The sequence below is a fragment of the Carcharodon carcharias genome, chromosome 9 (genome assembly GCF_017639515.1).
Source record: "Carcharodon carcharias isolate sCarCar2 chromosome 9, sCarCar2.pri, whole genome shotgun sequence".
In the NCBI taxonomy this organism is placed as follows: Eukaryota; Metazoa; Chordata; class Chondrichthyes; order Lamniformes; family Lamnidae; genus Carcharodon; species Carcharodon carcharias.
Window position 1 is genome coordinate 23,346,075 of NC_054475.1, and position 20,858 is coordinate 23,366,932.

A 20,858-nucleotide genomic window follows, 5' to 3' on the forward strand; every position below is an offset into this window, starting at 1 on the left:
TATTTCCAAATCTAAGCTCAATCACTTAACACCTTTTTCTATTTTTCTCCCAACGATCAGGAGCCTGAACAGCTCTTTATTCAAGATATAGCTTCTGGGTAGCTTCTCCAAAATAATTCAAAAGAAATATTTTCAGTCTCCATTTGTTGTAAAGCAAGCTAAAATTAGGGTTTTCTTTTCAGATTTTCTATCACTTTATTTACATTTAACAACAATATTTTAATAAGAATTAAAAACTGATTTATAACTATATTAATTTTCGAAACCAATGGAGTAGCTGCTACTCTGCAAAATTGATATTAAGATGTTAATTTGGATTCTTAAAATTGTTTAAAAAATAATACTTTGTAAAATGTTACATTTATTTTAATATATCTGCAGCACTTGGTCACAGTATTGTTTCCAAAAATGTGAAGAGGACCAAACTTAAGTTGGTTGATATCCTGTGGAAAAATATCTGGATTTTTGACTAACTTCCAACTGCCTTAGAAAACAACAAATATTATATTTGGCTGGGATATGGAGTGAGGGATGACAATCTTTGCCGTATCTGAGCTCAGATGTAAAACAGCATCTCTGTATTTGACATTAGCTTATAGCAGCTTATGATGTTCTTTAAAAATAGGTGGATATGGATATATTTTCAAAAAAGTATCTTGAGGAAATAGTAAATGTCATGCCTTGTAAATGTCATGCCTGTTTTTAAAATAAACTGTTGTTAAAATTGTTTTACTTATGTACTTTAAACATTTTCTGTTGATTCAGACTGTTTCTATTTTGTTTTAGTGTATTGTTTTTCATATTTTTAACATCTGCTTGATCTGAGCAGTCTTTGAATGTATTTTGTGTGTTAGAAAGCTGAAGGTGACCCACTGTTAAAATGTTTGTTTTTGTGTATGAAATGTTTTTCAACAGTAAATATGATGGAAGTATTTACATATCCTTTCCACTTATCCGGCTCATTTCACAAAAACTTAGAAGTCATATCATGGTTCCACTATCAAAATGCATCAAAACTAATACTGCTATGTTTGATAAATGAATTTTTTTAAAAACAGTATCTTCACTGTACCAAGTATAGAGTATACCTTATTAGGAAAAACAAGCCAGTATTAATATTTTTGTACTTTGCGATGAGAAGCTTAAATGAGGTCATTGTCATTGCAATCCTGAAAGGTAATGTTAAACAATAAGGATTTGCCAGTGTTTATTTTTATACTTTCAAGGGATGTTGGCATTACTGGCAAGACCAGCATTTGTTGCCCATCCCTAATTGCCCTTGAGGCTAATGCAATTTCTGTCAACTCAACATGCTTTCCATACTATGAAACCCCAAGCTGCACACAATACTCTACTCTAGGTGTGGCTCTAATTTAGATTTATTATTACATCTTAACTTTTATACTGTATCCCTCTTGCGTTAAACTCCCAAAATGTATTAGCGTTGTTATTATGATCTTACTCATTTGAAGTGGTGCTTTTAATGTGTTCTGCACCTGAAGTCACAAATCTCTGCTTTTCCATGTCATCAAACCTTTCATTGTTCATGGCATAAGGCAATCCTGAAAATGTTATAGTGTGTGTCCTAAGTTTCTGCTTTAATTTTTATAATTTAGGCTTTGACTCTTAAAATCATAAAGAGAGCACATAGCTTCCGGCTTTTCAAGATGTGGAATATATTTTTAAGTTGCTTAAGTTGTAAATTTGAGTGTATTTCATTAGTAACAGACGTTGGATTACCAGGTTACATTTCGTTTTTGCCATATTTTATTTGCATTCCATTTCAACATGTTTTGCTGTCAAAGTAATAGGATTTGCAAACTAATAGACTTATCTAGGCTATATAGGTATTGGACTTTTATGTTTGTGCTCAAATATTGAAATAAAACATGTGTGATGCATCCAGTTTTTTTAGTTTTATTCAGCAACTCTCTGGACAAAAATTTCTGCAAATCCCTCCTTGTAAAATATTTAAATTTGTGACATCTCATTTATTTCCCAACAGAAATAGTCTTTTGGTAGATTTCAGCTGAAGCCCCTCTTTGTTTTCTATGTACCAAATGTGTAATTGTCATTCCTAATAAGAAACACACTGGCTCAGATTTTGGTGCAGCAAGGCATCCTGTTAGTTATAAATTTTCCCTCATCCTTCAGCTCAAATTTTCTGCCCTGCAAGTTGCAAGAGGTGCGAGTTGATCATTACCTGGCAAGGGCAATGGTGCATGTGGAACCTTATGAACGAAGGGACCAACCTCTTTCTTCTTAACAAATGAGATTTATTAAGCAACTTCTCATCCCTGTTGATTTCAACCTCTGTCTCATTGTGCCCCCTCTCCTGTGTTCACTGGCAACCTGTCCTCCCTTAACCTCTTATACCACATAAACCTGCCTGTACATATTCATGGTCACTCCCTTGCCTTTGCCATCTCATATGGCTGTTTTATTCCAATCGTGTCCATCTCAGATTCTCTGGTCACTTTTCTGTATCCCTCTTCACTCACAATTCCATTACCCCTCCAAACTCCCACTTTTTTCTCTATCGCCCCGTTTAAAAAAAAGCTCTCCCTCAAGTCATTTGCAACTTCACTCTCTCAAATTCTGAACTTTGGCCTTTGGCCTTCCATCCACCACAACATTTCTTCAGCTTAGTCACATTTTGACCTACATCATTGATGCCCTTGTCCCCAATAAAACCCTTACTCTCTCACCCTCATTCTCCTGGTATATCCCCCTTTCCTGCTTCATTAATTCTAAGGCTGGCAGACTTGAATGTTTCTAGCAGGCAACTCTGGCTGGACCACAAAAAGTCTTGGGTTTTATTCTCCTTTGCCAAACAATGCACTATTCCAGAATCATCCTGCAATACAGGGATAACCCCCAATATCTCTTCTCCATTATAAACAGTTGCCTTAAACCCTTTCCCCTGCCCCCTCCACCCTATCTCCCATCTAGTGCAAGGAATTGATGGACTTTTTGTCATTAAAGTTAAGATCTTCTGTTCAGCTATCTCTGCTGCTTTCTTCCCTTCCCTTAGCCTACCAAGCCAAACTTCTCCCAAGATCGGGGAAGGCAGTAAAGTATTGGTATTGTCACTGGACCGGTAATCTAGAGACCCAGGTTAATGCTCTTTTGCACTGATGTGCTGGGCTCCTCCATCATTGAGGATGGGGATATTTGTGGAGCCTCCTCCTCCATTGAGTTGTTTAATTGTTTGAAGCCCACCACGGCAGATGGTGGAATTTGAATTCAGTAAAAGTCTGGAATTAAAAGTCTAATGATGACTGTGAAACCATTGTTGATTGTTGTAAAAACCCACCTGACTCCCTAATGTTCTTTAGGGAAGGAAATCTGTCGTCCTTACCTGGACTTGCCTACATGTTACTCCAGATCCATAGTAATGTGATTGACTCTTAAATGCCCTCTGAAATGGCCTAGTAAACCACTCAGTTGTATCCAACCTAAAAAGTTGATAACAAGGAATTAAACCAGACAGATGACCTGGCTTCGACCTAGGCACCAGAAATGACAATGGCAAACGCAGCTCTGTCGGCCCTGCAAAGTCCTCCTCAATAACATCTGGGGGCTTGTGCCTAAATTGGGAGAGCTGTCTCACAGACAAGTCAAGAAACAGCCTGACATAATCATGCTCACAGAATCACAGATTACAGATCATGTCCCAGACACCACCATCAGCATCCCTGGGTCCCACCAACAGGACAGACCCATCAGAAGTGGCAGCACTGTGGTATACAGTTAGGAGGGAATGGTGCAGGGAGTCCTCAACATCAGATCTGGCCCCCATGAAGTCTCATGGCATTAGGTGAAACATGGGCAAGGAAACCTCCTGCTGATTACCATGTATTGCCATCCACTCCAGCATCAGCTGATGAATCAGTACTCCTCCATGTTGAACACCACTTGGAGGAAGCACCAAAGGCGGCAAGGGCACAGAATGTACTCTGGGTGGGGGAAGCACCACCACCACAGACCGAGCTGGCCAAATCCTAAAGGACATAGCTGCTAGATTGGGTCTGTGGCAAGTGGGCAGGGAACCAACAAGATGGAAAAACATATTTGACCTCATCCTCACTAACCTGCCGACTGCTGATGCATTTGTCCATGACTGTATGGATGAGTCCTGTGTTCACATTAAGAATTCCCTCCATCGTGGCACTACCACTGTGCTAAACGGGATAGATTTCAAACCGATCTAGCAGCTCTAGACTGGGCATCCATGAGGCGCTGTGGGCCATCAGCAGCAGCAGAATTGTACTCAATCACAATCTATAACCTCATGGCCTGGCATATCCCCCTCCCTACCTTACCACCAAGCTAGGGGATCAACCCTGGTTCAATGAAGAGTGCAGGAGGTCATGTCAGGAGCAGCACCAGGCATACCTAACAATTAAGTGTCAACCTAGTGAAGCTACAAAACTGGACTACTTGCGTGCCAAACAGCATAAGCAGCAAATGATAGACAGATCTAAATGATTCCACAACCAATGAATCAGATCTAAGTTCTGCAGACCTGCACATCCAGTCACGAATGGTGGTGGACAATTCAACAACTCACTGGAGGAGGAGGCTCCACAAATATCGCCATCCTCAATGATTGGGGAGCCCAGCACATCAGTGCAAAAGATAAGGCTGAAGCAATTGCTACAATCTTCAGCCAGGAGGTCCCCAGCATCACAGATGCGTCTTCAGCCAAATGATTCACTCCATAAGACATCAAGAAACGGCTACAAGCTCTGGATACTGCAAAGGCTATGGGCCCGGACAATATTCCAGCAATAGTACTGAAGACTTATGCTCCAGAACTTGCCATATCCCTGGCCAAGTTGTTCCGGTGCAGCTACAACATTGGCATCTACCCGACAATGTGGAAAATTGTCCAGGTATGTCCTGTACACACAAAGCAGGACAAATCCAAGCTGGCCAATTACCCCCCCCCCCCCCACCCCCCATCAGTTTATTCTTCATCATCAGTAAAGTGATGGAAAGGGTCATCATCAATGCTATGAAGCAGCACTTGCTTAGCAACGACCTGCTCACTGACGTTCAGTTTGGATTCTGCCAGGGCCACGCAGCTCCAGACCTCATTATAGCCTTGGCTCAAACATGGACAAAAGAGCTGAACTCCAGATGTGAGGTGAGGGTGACTGCACTTGACATGAAGGCAGCATTTGATAGAGTGTGTCATTAAGGAGCCCTAGCAAAACTAGAGTCAATAGGGATCGGGGGAAAACTCTCCACTGGTTGCAGTCATAAGTAGCACAAAGGAAAAGGGTTGTGGTTGTTGGAGGTCAATCATCCCAGTTCCAGGACATCACTGTAGGAGTTCCTCAGGGTAGTGTCCAAGGCCCAACCATCTTCAGCTGCTTCTAAATGACCTTCCTTCCATCAGAAGGTCAGAAGTGGGGATGTTCGCTGATGATTGAACAATGTCCAGCACCATTCATGACTCCTCAGATATTGAAGCAGTCCATGTCCAAATGCAACAAGACCTGGACAATATCCAGGTTTGGCTGACAAGTGGCAATTTACATTCATGCCACAAAGGTGCAATGTAATGTCCATCTCCAACAACCGAGAACCTAACCATCATCCCTTGACATTCAACGGCACTACCATTGCTGAACGTCCCCACTATCAACATCATGGGGGTTACCTTTGATCAGAAACTGAACTGAGCTAGCCATAGAAATACTGTGACTACAAGAGCAGGTCAGAGGCTAGGAATCCTGTGGCAAGTAACTCACCTCCAGACTCCCCAAAGCCTGTCTAATATCTACAAGGCACAAGTCAAGAGTGTAATGGAATGCTCTCCACTTGTCTGGATGAGTGCAACTCCAACAACATTCAAGAAGCTTGACACCATCCAGGACAAAGCAGCCTGCTTGATTGGCACCCCTTCCACAGACATTCATTTCCACCACCACTCAAGAGCAGTGGCAGCAGTGTGTACCATCTACAAGATGCACTGCAGGAATTCACCAAAGCTCCTCAGGCAGCACCTTCCAAACTTACGACCACTACCATCTAGAAGGACAAGGACAGCAGATACAATGGAACACCATCAGCTGTAAGTTCCCCTCCAAACCACACATCACCCTGACTTGGAAATATGTTGCCATCCCTTCACTGTCGCTGGGTCAAAATCCTGGAACTCCCTCCCTAACAGCACTGTGGGTGTTCCTACAACAGAGTGACTGCAGTGGTTTAAGAAGGCAGCTCACCACCACCTTCTCAAGTGCATTAGGTTTATTCTTTTATATACTAGAGGCTGCTGAGGTGAATCAGGCGCTTCGACTTTTCCTCACAAGACACAAGAAAACATGGCGCCCGACTCACAAGTGCGAGGCAAACGCGCGGGGGTGGGGGGGAGGGGCTCAAGTGCTTTAGGGATGGACAATAAATGCTGGCCTAGCCAGCGAAGCCCACGTCCCATAAATGAATAAAAGAAATAAAATTACTCACCCCTCTCCTTAAGTTTATGTCTGTAGAACTCAATTGAGGAAACGTATTGTAATAAAAGTAAAAACAGCTTTTATTTGTACTATTTGCCAAATGGTTTCCCTATTTTCTGGTTATGGTTAAGGTTTCACCATCAGTCCAGAGCACTTTTTTTAAAGTTAAACAATAATTTCCAGTTTATTTTGACATCCTCATCAATCACAGCACTAAACAATTTATTTCAAACTGTCTGGAATTATGGGGCCACTGTAAACAGCACAGTGAGTGCATGCTGCCAAGCAAAATGGGAGGGCCTGGTTGCAGGTGTGTCGGGACGCGCATGCGCAGATAAGGGCGCTCCATCTAGCTGTGACGGGACGCGCATGCGTGGAGGAGGGTGAATCGTGTGTTTCGGGATGCGCGTGCGCATGGACGGAGTTGAGCGGTCGCAGGGAAAGTTGGCGAATTAACGGAAACTGGGCGCGGAGTTAAAATAAGGGGCTGGAGAGCTTGGGACTGAAATATCGGCAATTAAAACGAACTCGGGAAAAGCAGAAATAAATCGGGTTAGAGTCTGACGGTTCTCGGGAGGGAGCATTCTAGAGCTTTCTTCAAATTTCTGACCCCGGCGGAAAGAAAATTTCCCCGAATATTAAAGGTCGAGAGAACTGGGAAATGGCGGAGAGACTGATCCTCGCTCTAATGGCCATCTGGGTGGCCCGGGTGACGGGTAAGCAGCGCTCTGGCTCCTTACTGCTGTTTCAGGAGGGTTTATAGATCAAGCAAAAAGAGTGAACTCCACCCTTGAAGGGCGGAAAGGTCATAGCCACTTAAATTGATTTTTTTAAAGTTTATTTTTATTCCGTCCACTTTTTCAAATCGTTAATAACTTTTAAAAAAGTGATCAAACTAATAGCATTACGTTTCACATTACATTTTATGTGGCTCAGCGAGGAGCACTCTCACCACTTAACTCACAAGGTTTTGGCTTCAAGTCCCACTGCAGGATTTGAGTACAACCCAGTCCAGTTCTGAGGGGGTGCTGTTTTGTCCGAGGTCCCGTTTTTCGGGTGAGAGGTTAAATCAAGATGTTGCTCTCCCGGATGGATGCAAAAGATCTCATAACACTATTTTGAATAGGAACAAGGGAGAATCCTGAGCTCCTGACCAATATTTATCCTGCAATCAATATCATAACATTATGTGGTCATGGTTCTTTTTGGGAGCTTACTGTGCTCAAGTTGGCAACTATGTTTCCCACATTCTAAGAGTGCCTACACTTCAAAAGCATTTAACTGAATGTAAAATGCTTTGGGACGACCTGAGCATGTGAAAGGCGCTACAACGAAAACTTCAACTCTTGACAGACTTTGGAGCTTTTGTGTACGCACAGACCCCGGGAGCAGGCTGCTTGTGCACAGTTTTGTAACTCTTTGGGCTGAGGATGGGCCTGTGCATAAAGAGAAAAAATAAAAAATAGGTGTGAAAACTGAGACTGGGAGCAGAGCACCCATGGAAGACTATTGTTTCAGGCAGGGGACAGTGAGAAGGGACAGGAACGGTCCCTTAAGAGGAGTTCCACTGAGGGAGCAGGGACAGGACAGCCAGAGATCTGAAGTTGTGCTGGTGAGTTAGTGCTTGGGTGCATTCTCAGGAGTCCAGAGGAACGAAATCTTGGGAGGCGAGATTGAAATTCTGCGAGATGGGCCATTGTTGATCCCGTCCGGTCGGGTAATTGAAGTGAATCTGAGGCTCAAGAGAAACCCTGACGATCCGAGAAGGTAGCTGAAGGGTGGTGACTCTGTGCTGTGGGCCACTGGGACAAAGCTACCCCTTTGGAGCAGTGGTGTTCTTCTTGGCATGGCTGAAGAGCTGAGCTGGTGCTTGGGTGCATACTCGAGAATTCATGAGAACAAAATTTTGTGAGATAAGACTAAAACCCTGCAAGGTGGGCCAATGTTGATTCCATATGGGGAGGTGGTGGCATAGTGGTATTGTCACTGGACTAGTACTCTAGCAACCCTGGATAATGCTATCGGGAGCCAGGTTCAAATCCCACCATAGCAGATGGTGAAATTTGAATTCAATAAAAATCTGGAATTAAAAGTCCAATGATGACTGTGAAACCATTGCTGATTGTCGTTAAAAACCCATCTGGTTCACCTGGAAATCTGCAGTCCTTACCTGGTCCGGCCTACATGTGACTCGATGCCCTCTGAACAAGGGCAATTAGGGGTGATCAATAAATACGGGCCGGCACCCACATCCCATGAACGAATATATTAAAAAAAATCCGAGTTGGAGAGAATTCCTAGGTTAGATCTTCGAAGGTGAAGGCAGGAATTCCTCGTGTGAGAGACAGAGTTTCATTGAGGAATGTCTGTCTGCAAGCAAGACCCAGACCTTCCTGTTGCTTGCCATTTCAAAATGCCATCCTGTTCTCATTATCACATGTCCATCCTTGGCCTGCTGCAATGTTCCAATGAAGCCCAATGCAAACTGGAGGAACCTCATCTTCCAAGTAGGCACTTTACAGCTTTAACATTGTGGGACATACAGGACACTGAGTTCAACAGCTTCAGACCATGAACTCTCTCCTTTGTCCTCATGCCTTTTAAAGCCCTTTTTTTCTACATTTATTTTTATTTTTTATCCACTTCATTTTTTCATTTATTCATTGTTTTATCACCTTTTTTATCCCACCTTCTATCCCATTTTTTCCCCACCAAAGCCCCCACCTCATCCCCAAAAGGGCCATCTGTTACATGTTCCATGTTGTTCTTTCATACAATGCTTACCCTTGTTCTGCTATTATCACATGCTGCTTTCTTACCTTTATGCCACTATTAGCATTTTTTTTTAGCCCTTACCACTACCCTTAACACTCCCTTTGTCCTTTTCATGACATCTTTGTCAATCTCTCCTTTGTCTCCACCTATTGCTGACCTTCTATCCAGCACCTGCTCCATCCCCCTTAAACAGTATAAATTTCATCACATTGCCACTTCTCTTTAGCTCTGAAGAAGGGTCACATGGACTCAAAAACGTTAACTCTGTTTCTCTCTCCACAGATGCTACTAGACCTGCTGAGCTTTTCCAGCATTTTCTGTTTTTGTTTGTGTTAGAGTTTCATTGAGATTGGTTGACTCACAGCGTTACTGGCACCCGGGTAGGTGTTGAGAAATTCTTGGACTCTGTCTTGGTCACATCTGCCATTTTATTATTTTTTTGTTTGTCTAAAACCTGTGGAATCTTGTGGCTTTATTCACTAAACAAGTGTCTTGAATCTTAAACTTTGTCTGCTTTAAACAAAACATTATTGGTCCCTAACTGGATCTTACCAAAACCATGGGGTTTGGTTTAGGATCATAACACACCCCACTCAATAACTTTTCCATCCAATTCCCAAATTGTGAAGTAGCCTTTCTTGCCTTCTGCCACTTTAGCTAGGTTAGCAAGATCTATCATCACAAAGTTTGATCTGAGGTATCAAAAGGGCAGTGGCCTGTTGCGTAATTTGAATATAATAAATAAGAATAAAATATTCAGTTTCCTGTGTGGTGCCATGTTTTGTTCCTGGGGATTTTTTACCCTATTGGAAATGTACCAGTAAAAGAATGAGGATTTCTTTTAAAAGTGGCTCCAATCATTGTTAAGACTGATGATGCTAGCCACACCTACTGGAAACTGGAAATGTTTGTTTTGCTGGAGTGTAAAGTTACTGTAGACACAATGCTACTGGGCTTGGGGTGCTTGGGTCCCTTTGTGAAGCTGTTTTAATCGCACCTACTGTCTAACCCTTCACTTGAGACTATGGAGTCAGGACTGAGAGGAGAGTTTGGATAGAGGTGGGGGATCGCTGTGGAGCTCGGGGAAATTATGCCCTGTGTTATCCCCAGAGGGAGAGTGGACAGATTGGGAGTTGGAATGAGAGCAAGGGTTCCATTCCAGAAGAAGGTAAAGCCTCACCTCTTACTGCAAGCACCACTAATCCTAGCACAGAATGAACAAAGTGTAAATCTAATAATCCAAAAGCTCTTTTCAGAGCCAACCACAGGATCTGTGAAGCTACTGGTTACTGTCAGAGGGAGTCGGTGTCCAACAAGTCCAACTAGTGGGGCCCATTCTAGCAAAACCTGAACCTCTATCTCTAGGTAATCTGATCAGAATCTAGTATTTTTATAATACAATTTAACATAACCTGTTAAAATTCTCAAACATTTAAACAATAATTGTGCTCCAAACATAGTGGAGATCGATAACTTTTTAAAAAAGAGAATAATTTCCCATAGACTAATGGAAATCATTGAAAGGCAAGATTTCATGGTTTAAGACTTTTCAAGCGTGTTAAATCACTTCGTATATACTAATTGGGGATAAGTAGGCACTGAAGTGGCACGACAAGCCAAGGGCAAATATCTTTAGTGGAAGGTTCCATACTAGACGGAAATTGAATTAGATCAGCATTTGAGAATGAATAATAGTCAAGTATATAGGAATAAGAACGGGGAAATGGGGTTAGACCAGACAGCTCCAATTGGAGGGTGAGCACTACCTCAGTGGCCCAATGGTCTGTTTCTCTGTTATCATTTCTGCCTCTTTCCCAAATCTGAAATTTTGGATTTGGAGAAGCACTTTAAAGAGCAGTTCCTATCCAATTTACTGGATACTGTGCTGTATCAGATTTGTTCAGCTCACACATGCAAGTGACTGTCTGTATGTATGTGTTTATATATATTTATTTTACATACACTCAGTACAAAAAGAAACAGATCATCTAAAATCTGAAGGGGATGTTGCTAATGATGTGGATCAAATTTAACTTACTTTGTATATCATTAGTGATATTGTGCATAAGGTCACAAACTGATGGATTCTTGGTGAATCAGTTCAAAGTTTTGCCAGACTTGTAATTCATAGATCAGTGGTAGCAGCCTCTGGTAGCTTGTCTTTGTGACACTTTGGCTGTGCACAAATGACCCTGCAATCCAGAAGTTGCTATTTATGATATTAGCAAACAAATACCTAACATCATGTAATGTTACTCCCTCTGCTATCTGAATGTTATTTTAAATATTTATACCACCATACTTTCTATGTTTATGCCACTACTTTCTGTGATTGGGCACTGTTGGATGTGTTGCGCAAACCATCTGCATTTTCATGATTCACACTTTGTTTTTACATGCTTGCATTACTTTTTAAGTAGTCTGTAAAGAAACCAAAGTTGGGACTATCTTTGTGCTAATACAAGGAAGGGCAAGACCAAAAGAAGTACCTGGATATCAGGAAATCAAAGTAACATTAAGAGGCCTGATACTTGGATGGAAAGAAAGATACCTTTTTAGAGGAAGAGATCTTGGAGTTAAATATTGGTCTTTGAGCTATTGGGAAGGTATATTCTGCTGAAACAATGAGCTTAAGGGTTTTTTTTATTTTAAAGGTGACTGTAGCAAACCTCCACATTTGGAAAATGGCTCCCCAACTAAAAAATTTACTCCCGAAACCTTGTTTGGTGTGGGTACCAAGGTTACTTATAAGTGTGATTTGGGTTACATATTCAAGAAGGGGCTGTTAAAGGATTCAAGATCTGTTACCTGCAATGAAGATTCAACATGGACACCATTACAGGCCATTTGTGAACGTAAGTAATAAGTAGTTTTATTCCTATATTCTTTCTCCTGACCCATTAATTTACATAGAAAGCAATGACTCCTGAAACAAGTACAGTTTCATGAATTGTTAGTAACTCTCCCGTGCTTAGTTATGAAGTGCTATGTAAAAAGAAGTTAATTTGTTCTTTACCTATGGAATACATGTCTTACCTTGGTCTGTTAGGTGAGCCCAAAACTGTAAGCAGCCGATGTATCAAAAGTGCCTCAGCCTTAAAACTCCTTGAAGTGCAGTTTCTCCAATGAAAAGTCATCCTACAAAGCAAGGCATTTTACTTAACAAAAACAGAATTACGTGGAAAAATTCAGCAGGTCTGGCAGCATCGGCAGAGAAGAAAAGAGTTGACGTTTCGAGTCCTCATGACCCTTCAACAGAACAGTTCTATTGAAGGGTCATGAGGACTCGAAACATCAACTCTTTTCTTCTCCGCCGATGCTGCCAGACCTGCTGAGTTTTTCCAGGTAATTCTGTTTTTGTTTTGGATTTCCAGCATCCGCAGTTTTTTGTTTTTATCAAGGCATTTTACTTGCTCATTGTCAAGCATGTGTGTTATTTTCACATTGTCCAGTTGCAGAAACTGTTTGATGTTGCATACTGATAAAAATTGTGCTTTTAAAAAGGGGAACCTATGAATTATTCAAAAATAATCTATTTTCTTCAGTATTCACCAAATCTTTATTATTGCTGATAATTTGTAAATTAAGCCATCAAGCTGATGCTTAATGATTCCTGGTTAAATCAGGTTCTCCGTCCTCCTCCTCCCTGTTACTCTTTCTTTTATCCTTTAAACTTCAACGTGTCTGTCATGTGTCCCCGACTGGATCACTGCTGTTAGTGCAGCCATACTGGAATTTTGTGCTCATTTGTTGATCAAGAAAAGCCAAGTGATGAGGATTCTTAGTTGTAATTTCTCAAACTGGGTCAATTGTTTAGTGTCAGGAATTAGTTCCATTCTTAAATCTAGGGATTGGGATTGGAGTATTAAGGAAGTTTATTACTATGCATGTTTGATATCTTATAAATCTATGCTCTATATAATTAAAAACATTGGATATGCCCCTTCCTGACTTTTTTTTCACCAAACACATTAAACCACACCAATAGGAATGAAGGATTTATATCAAATAGAAAGGAAAGTGTTTTAAAAATCATTGATTGATCTTAACATGGAATAACTATGGTTTTTACCTAAGGCATCTATTGTAGTTGCATTGAAAGATTCTCCATGTATGACCTCTGACCTAGTGGTTTGGTATTCAGGATTTGGCTATGTTTTCCTGTGACTTTAAGAGTCACTGTTTTTCATCAGAAGGCAGTTTACACAATAAACAGTTCTTTGCTTGCTTGTGATTCTGGCCTTGCTATTTGGTTTAAAGGGGATACATAGCAGTCAATTTGAGCATTATTTACTGCACAACTAGAGATATAAAAATAACCTGTTTTTTTTTTAAATTTCTCTTCATTTGCTGTGCTTTAAAAAAAATCCCTTCTTTCTATGTATCAGTTTCCCCATTCATGCCAGAATTCAGCAGTATAAATTAGATGGTTAATTTTAATTCCTAAACATTAGTTTAAGCTCTGCTGCCACCCCACACTACCACCGCCCCCCCCCCCCCCCCCCCCCCCCCCCCCAACCAAACCTCAAAGAACATTTAAATAGGTTTGTCTTGGGGAGTGATTGCAGTCCCATTGTTTATTGGAATGTTTAATTAAGACCCCAATTTGCTTTTGTTGCCTGTTACCTAGTGATATATAGATCTGATGTAAAGTTTGCTGACCTTCTGTGTTTTTATCCTTATCTGTCTGTCAGAAAATACTTAAATTTAAAAGAGCAACAAAAACTGAATATTTACCATTGTGTTTTGGGATTGCTGGTAAAGATTGCTTTGACATGTAAATAGGGAGTTTGAAGACTGAGCCTTGCTCCTGTATGGTATGGCACAGTTGGAATGAATTTAGTATTTGCCTTGCCAAAATTTGGATTGCTAATAGGTAGAAAATCAAGCCCTAAATCCCAGAATTGAGGGAAGCCAGATCTTGGAAAATATTATAGTAGTTTTACAATAAAGTCAATGAACTTTCTTTAAAAAAAAAAGTGCTATTTGAGATCTTGATGTCTTACTGTACTTTCTCCATTTCCCTTTTTCTATGTAGCAAGGAACTGTGGTAATCCAGGAAAGATACTGAATGGATATTACAAAGTACCATATGCTACTTTTGGTAGTATCGTTACTTTTTATTGTGACACAGGGTAAGTATTTGGTTTACTAATTGTTGAATGAGGCTGAAATAATTTTGGTTAAAGGTTAAGCTCTTTACTTTTTAGTTACTTGGTTACATTAATATTTTGGGCAGGAGAGCAATATTGATCTTTCCAGTCTCTCTCTCTCCAAATGTTTACAGTAATTTAAGAACTAGTAGTCTTATATTACTCTTTTCCCAATTGAAAGTCGCCATGATCTTTTCTAAAAAAATTACCTGGAAATTATGCCTAAACTTTGCCCTCTTAACTGTCAAATTAGAAAAAGTTTTGTAGGAGTCTACCAGAATTGGCGATTGGTCTGCTGAGTGTTGCTTTTCGCAACTCCTTGTATGCGTGGCATGTGCATGCACAGTATCCTATAGGCTGTTGTGGCTGGAAACTGAAGTCACATTGACTGAAATAAAAACAGAAAATGCTGAAAATACGCAGCAGGTCTGGCAGCACCTGTGGAGAGAGAAACAAAGTTAATATTTCAGGTCTGTGACCTTTATCATCGCAATGACTGAACCCTGTTGGGCCGTGCCCCGTTTTTGGAACTCGCTGCTTCATTGCTGATTGTGAGGCTGACTGCATCGGGGCCAACTAGAATTGCCTGGAAACTGAGTCCTGAGAGAGCAACTGGGATAGGAAGGGAGAGCAAAAGGTACAGGGAGAGGCAGGGTGAGTTCACGTCAGCATGAGATAGGCACAGTTGTATAAATGTGTTTTTTTACAGTGGTCAAGGGGCTTTGGTGCTTCCTCTTGAGGACTAAGCCTCACTCACCACTGTAATTTTGTCTTCAGCAGTGAGGCATGGGAGGTTGGATATTGAATTAGTTTGGGCCTGCTTTCCTTTTTTTTCTTTGTAATTTGCTGTACATTGTAAAAGTCATTACACTACTAAAACTTTAGTTACAATTACTTAGAGCCATAATTTCATTGAATCAGTGGAAGTTGTTTGGTGTAAAATGCTAAGAATGCTGGAAATCTGAAATAAAAACAGCAAATTCTGGAAATATTCATGTAATTCAACATCAGTAGAGAATGAAAGTATGGTAATGTTTCCATTCAATGACCTTTCATCAAAACTCAAAAGTTAGGTGTGTAACAGTTTCACACCAAGTACAGAGGTAAGGAAATGACAAAAAAGATAATGACACAAGACAATAGGGGATGAGAATGCGACAAGAGACAAACGATGGGGCGAGAGGAGGTGTAAATGGCGATAACAGAATCATTACCGGCAGCTAGCTGTAGGTCCAAAAGCATGGGAGCAGAATACATCAAATCAAAGTTGATAGCTCTATTTCAAATGTGTCCCTTATTCCTCAAATCTTTTCCTAGACAGAAGTTTGCTGGACTCAGTTCTCAAACCTAAAGATGACTCTCAAATCCCCCTCACCTTTCCTTTCTCTTGGGAGTGAAGTTATTGGGTGAACAGTTTCTTCACAACTGGGCCTGAAGTTTCTGTGTTAGCCTCAGCAATTTTTTTCTAGACACCCTTCAATGTGTTCTGCTTCTTTCCTACAGCACTGGAACAAAAATTAAACACCGTTTTCCAGTTGTGACCAAACCAAGGCTAGCTACAATGTTATCATATAGACATTTATTTCACACCCTCTGCTATATGTTGCAATGCTTTTTGCTTTCTTCACAGTGATCACTGAATGATGTATTTTTAACAACCATGTAGCTCTCCTTCCTGCTGCATCTCAAGTACATTACCATTTAATATGTAACCTGCTTTCTTGCTTATGTCTAATCTCATTTCCTTTACACTTATCTATATTGAATTCCATTCATCATTCTCTAGCTGTTGACCTCAACTATAAGGTTAGCTTTGGATTATCACAGATTCATTCATGCCATTGGCATGGAACTTGATTTTGCGTTATGAACAGACATGATCGCTTGAAATATATTGTTCTTTTTCAGCAGTTCAAAAAAGTTATTTTTGGAAAAAAGCACTGGCAATCTGTTTCCTCTCTTCAACCTTCTTTGCACCACCACTCTCTTCTTTTGTTATCTTTTTAGCTTCGCACTTTTTCTACCGTATAGGCATGATGAATCATACTTAAGTGGAAGGGCATCAGAGTCATAAACCAAGTAGGTAACATCCACTGCCTCAATCTTATGCACTAGATCTGTAAACTTTTAACAAAAACCCAGATGATTGCTTCTCTTAGCATCAACTGTAGGCAGTTGTGTGGCTTCTGTCCCCAAATTTAACTAGCCAATCATTGTTAAATATGGACCATTTTTGTTGTGAAATTTTGGGTTGAAGTTACGCAAACCCCTACCTCCAGTTGGATTTGCTGGCAATATCACAAAATGGAGCTACTTAATTGTAGTTGATGCCTGAATTGATAATATTCATAAAAATGCTTCATTTAAGCTATGAGGCTGCATGATGTGCCAAGTTTTGCACCAATATCCTTATTGATATTTTTTAGATGATCAGAACAGTAGACTGTACCCATTAGGGATTGTCTTTGGAACAATCCAACTTGCTTTGAATCATAAAAATGCTTCATTTAAGCTGAATCAGCATGATGAGCCAAGTTTGCATCATTATCCTTACTGGCCCTTATCAGATGAGCAGAACAATAGACTACCCATTAAGGATCACGCTAGGAACAATCCAACTTGCTTTGATTTGTACTCAGTTTCTCTGCCGCTATATTATTTCATTTTATTTTCTGTACAGTTGTATTAATTTCAGTTATTGTATCCAGTAAAACCATTATTTTTTTCGGATCAGGTTGTATCACTGTTGCATTTAGCTGCAAGCTCATTGCCTATTAATTGTTTTTTTCTGTACTAAATTGTTTTCCTTTATCTAGGTACCAGATGGTGGGTAGAAGCTTTCGAATGTGTAAAGCTGATGGTTGGGATGGCCAAGTACCAACATGTGAAGGTAAATTAAGTTCCATTTTCCTTGGATAGCTGATTTGCATTTCAACAAAGCACATCATGTTTGGCCTTTTGAGGAATCCTGCCTATGATCAGTATAAATGTTTGTGCCTGGTGAGACCAACTTCTGATCACGTCTTGGAGATTTTTAAAACTTTAAAGTTGCTTTCTTTGCAAAGGGCCTGGGGACATGAAAGAGTTAATTTCATCTAGAGTCTATCACCTTTCAACCCTACGATTCTTAATTGAGCCTTTGCCACTTCAGCATGGCGCTGGGAGAGATGGGTTTGTTTGGCATAAGCGAGTGCTCATGTTGTAGAAGCTGGAGACACTTGCTTAATCTGCTGAAGACTTGGAGCTCACTGGACCTCCCTGATGTACAAATATTGATGGGGTCAGTGGCAGATGGCAAGAGTAGTTTCTCAGGGCCCATGATAACAACACCCACACCTCCATTATTCTGCCCTGAGCATCTACTTTCTTGCATAATTTACCACGTCCTAGTAGCACAGGAGTTCTTGATCTTCATGAATTATTGTCTCTGCTTAGTCATGCAAACAGCTCAATTTGAAGTTAATTCACATATGATAACACATTTGCTGAAGGTCTAGTACATATTTCCATTGTTCTGCAGGGTGAAGAATTTTTTTAACCTCCAATCTTGTACCTTTATTATACTTCAGGACCAAAAATAACCTGAATGATTATGCAATTTAGCTTTTGAATGTCATGTAATAGTAATAGTACAGGAGGAGGCCATTGAACCCATTTTGTATTTGTCTGGTCTTTGAAAAGACAGCTCAGCTAGTCCCACATGCCTCCCTTTTCCTTGTCATCCTGCAATTTTTTTCTCTTCAGTTGATTATCCAGCTTTGAAAAGCATGATTGAATTCACCTTCACCACACTCAGGCAGCGCATTCCAGATCCTAATCACTTACTGCATTTAAAAGAACAGTTTTTCCTCATGTTATCTTTAGTTCTTTTGTGCTTCAACTGAAATCAATGTCTCTGGTTCTTGACCCTTCTACCAATGGGAACATTTTCTGTCCAGAAACCTCATGATTTTGTATCATGGGGAATAAGAGTCATCGATTTGAATATTAACTGTTTGTTTCTTCACAGATACTGTTAGCTCTGCTGAGTTTTTCCATCACTTCCTGTTTTTATTTCAGATTTCCAGAATCCACAGCATTTTACTTATATTGTATTACATGTCATGGGGAAAGTCAGCACATTTGGGTTGTTGGTATCACGTGCAAGGTTTTCACAAACATTTGATAAGGTGTAGTAACTGAGCAAGAACATCCATTATTAAGATACGAACTCTGCCAAACAGAAAAAAAGGGTCACCTGAAACATTAACTGTATTCTTCTCCACGAATGCTGCCTGACCTGACTGTTTCCAGCATTTTCTATTAAATTCAGATTTCCAGCATCTGCGCTATTTTGCTTTTGTAAAAGAAAAAGTTGCCAAGATAACTTTGATAGCTCACAGTATAGAAAGATAATTGATCACAGATTCAGTGATTCATATTATTAGGAATTTATATGTGTCTTACATCTTTAAACAAGAGGTTTTCACAGATACTGATTATCCTAGATTTTCCTGCTGCTATGATGTTCTTAAGCCTTGCCACACTAGCATCTTCTGAGAACATCACCCACCAGTTCATTGTAAAACCGCTAGTGGATTGCCAACTTGATTGGTTTGAGTATCGGATTGCCACAGAGAGCTTACATGGTTCCAAGCTTGCATCATGTGTTAATTTGGAGTTGCAATCCTGAGATAGTTTACAAGAATGGTTCCAGGGATGAGAAACTTCAGTTAAGCAGATAGATTGGAGGGGTTGAGACTGTTCTCCTTGGTGATAAGAAGGCTAAGAGGAGATTTGTCAGAGATGTTCAAAATCATGAGGGGGCTGGACAGAGTAGATAGGGAGAAGCTGTTCGTAAAAGGATCAAGAACAAGAGGGCATAGATTTAAAGTGATTTGCAAAAGAAGCAAATGTGACATGAGAAAAAACCTTTTCATATAACGTGTGGTTTGGGCCTGAAATGCACCACCTGGAAGTGTGGTGGAGGCATTCAAGAGGGCATTAGATGATTATTTGAATATAAATAATGGGTATGGGGGAAAAGGCAGGGAAATGGCACTAGGTCGTAGTACTCATTTGGAGAGCCGGTGCAGATACAATGAGCCAGATGGCCTCCTTCTGTGCCATTAAAATTTTGTGTTATGTGCTATACCCCAAGAGGCAGGCAGCTAACTTGATGTCAGTGAAATTTGAGCCTCGCTCTTTTGTAGCTATTTTCTTAGGAACTAGCTAATTAGGCAATCTGGATAATTCCTCCCTGAGGTAAATTGTGATCCATTATATAATGTATTCCTCTATTAAAACCCCATGGCCCAGCATCAGACCCCAACATGCTTGTTCAATGAATTCGAATATACAGGTACCCAAGGAGTGGTTGGATTAATTCACACTTCCTATCAATTTTAATGCAGGTTAGAAATACATTATATTCTTGAGTCTAATGCATGTGCAAACCTTCTGTCCAAAATATTTAATTGCATACAACCTGGCTGATCATAAAGTCCAAGTTCCTGCATGTTTTGTAGGGATAGTTAACATGAGCTTTTAAAAAGATGTGTGAACCAATTTTAAGCCTGCCTGACTGGGTGGAGCTAGTTCTAAGCTGCCGTTGTGTGGTGTGTCACTTGGAGTTGTTTTTCTGGGATATTTGCTGTACTTCAAGAGGCAGGCAGTTAACTCAATGTTGGTCAAGGTTGAGCTTCACTTCTGTGTTTCTATTTTTTATATCAGTGTTTTAATTTTAATTCTGGCATCCCTAATGTAGCTGTTGTCATTTACACCATTAAGGACAGCTGGCTTGTTCAGAGGTAGGTTCATGGACCTAAATAAATAAAAACTAGGTCTACCAATTTCTTGCATTGCAAATATCAGGAGCCAATTCATGGACGGTTTTCTGATAATCCAATTGTCACTATTCCAATATGAAAGAAATTGTATTCCCTTCTCCTACTTCCCTAGAAAATGTCCAGTTGGGATCAGGGTGACGAGGTGGGGTTGGTCCACGCTGCATTGTTGATTCAGCAGTCTGTTGTACCTCTGAACTGGAAAAAAAACTGAAAGTAAAGTTTTAATTTGACTGGTTATTCAAAGCATTAATTATATTTCTTTCCCCACCCCCCCAGCCATTACATGTGGTGATCTTCTACCTATTATGAATGGGACAACTCCATCACCACGCTATGGAGATCACTGGGAATATGGAATGATTGCTACGTATTCTTGTAGTAATGGCAATTCATTGATTGGTGCAGAAAAACTTATTTGTACAGAGACTGGAGAATGGGATAATGACCCACCTACATGCAAAGGTATAGAACTTTTTGTCTCCTGTACATTGATTTGTGTCTTAAGATTTAGATGTACAGCTTCAGGTAGTGATTCTGTAAGTGTTGCCACTTAATCCTGTGCTTGAAAATGACTCAATAGGCTTGATGAAGAAATAGTTATTGAGATCTAACTGAAAAGTTAAGGGTGTTCA

General features: G+C 40.3%; 2 protein-coding genes across 5 annotated transcripts in view; one reads left to right on the forward strand and one right to left on the reverse strand.

Annotated features, from left to right (window-relative positions):
• Positions 1-6,866: 6,866 nt before the first annotated feature.
• Positions 6,867-20,858, forward strand: part of LOC121282553 (membrane cofactor protein-like) — a 47,749-nt gene continuing 33,757 nt past the window's right edge. For all 3 annotated transcript variants that reach the window (XR_005944071.1, XM_041196291.1, XM_041196292.1), the window contains exons 1-5: positions 6,867-7,186; positions 11,900-12,100; positions 14,284-14,380; positions 17,215-17,288; positions 20,503-20,688. Coding sequence is in view for 2 of the 3 variants with exons in the window: in XM_041196291.1 (XP_041052225.1) it covers positions 7,132-7,186; positions 11,900-12,100; positions 14,284-14,380; positions 17,215-17,288; positions 20,503-20,688 (613 nt within the window). In the remaining variant the exon portion in view is untranslated. The remainder of the gene's footprint in view (positions 7,187-11,899; positions 12,101-14,283; positions 14,381-17,214; positions 17,289-20,502; positions 20,689-20,858) is intronic.
• The window catches only part of LOC121282554 (C4b-binding protein beta chain-like), a 72,710-nt gene continuing 66,114 nt past the window's right edge, over positions 14,263-20,858 (reverse strand). The window contains exon 5 of one of the 2 annotated variants that reach the window (XR_005944076.1): positions 14,263-14,836. The gene's annotated coding sequence lies outside the window, so the exon portion shown is untranslated. The remainder of the gene's footprint in view (positions 14,837-20,858) is intronic. The other variant, XR_005944074.1, reaches the window with a different exon arrangement.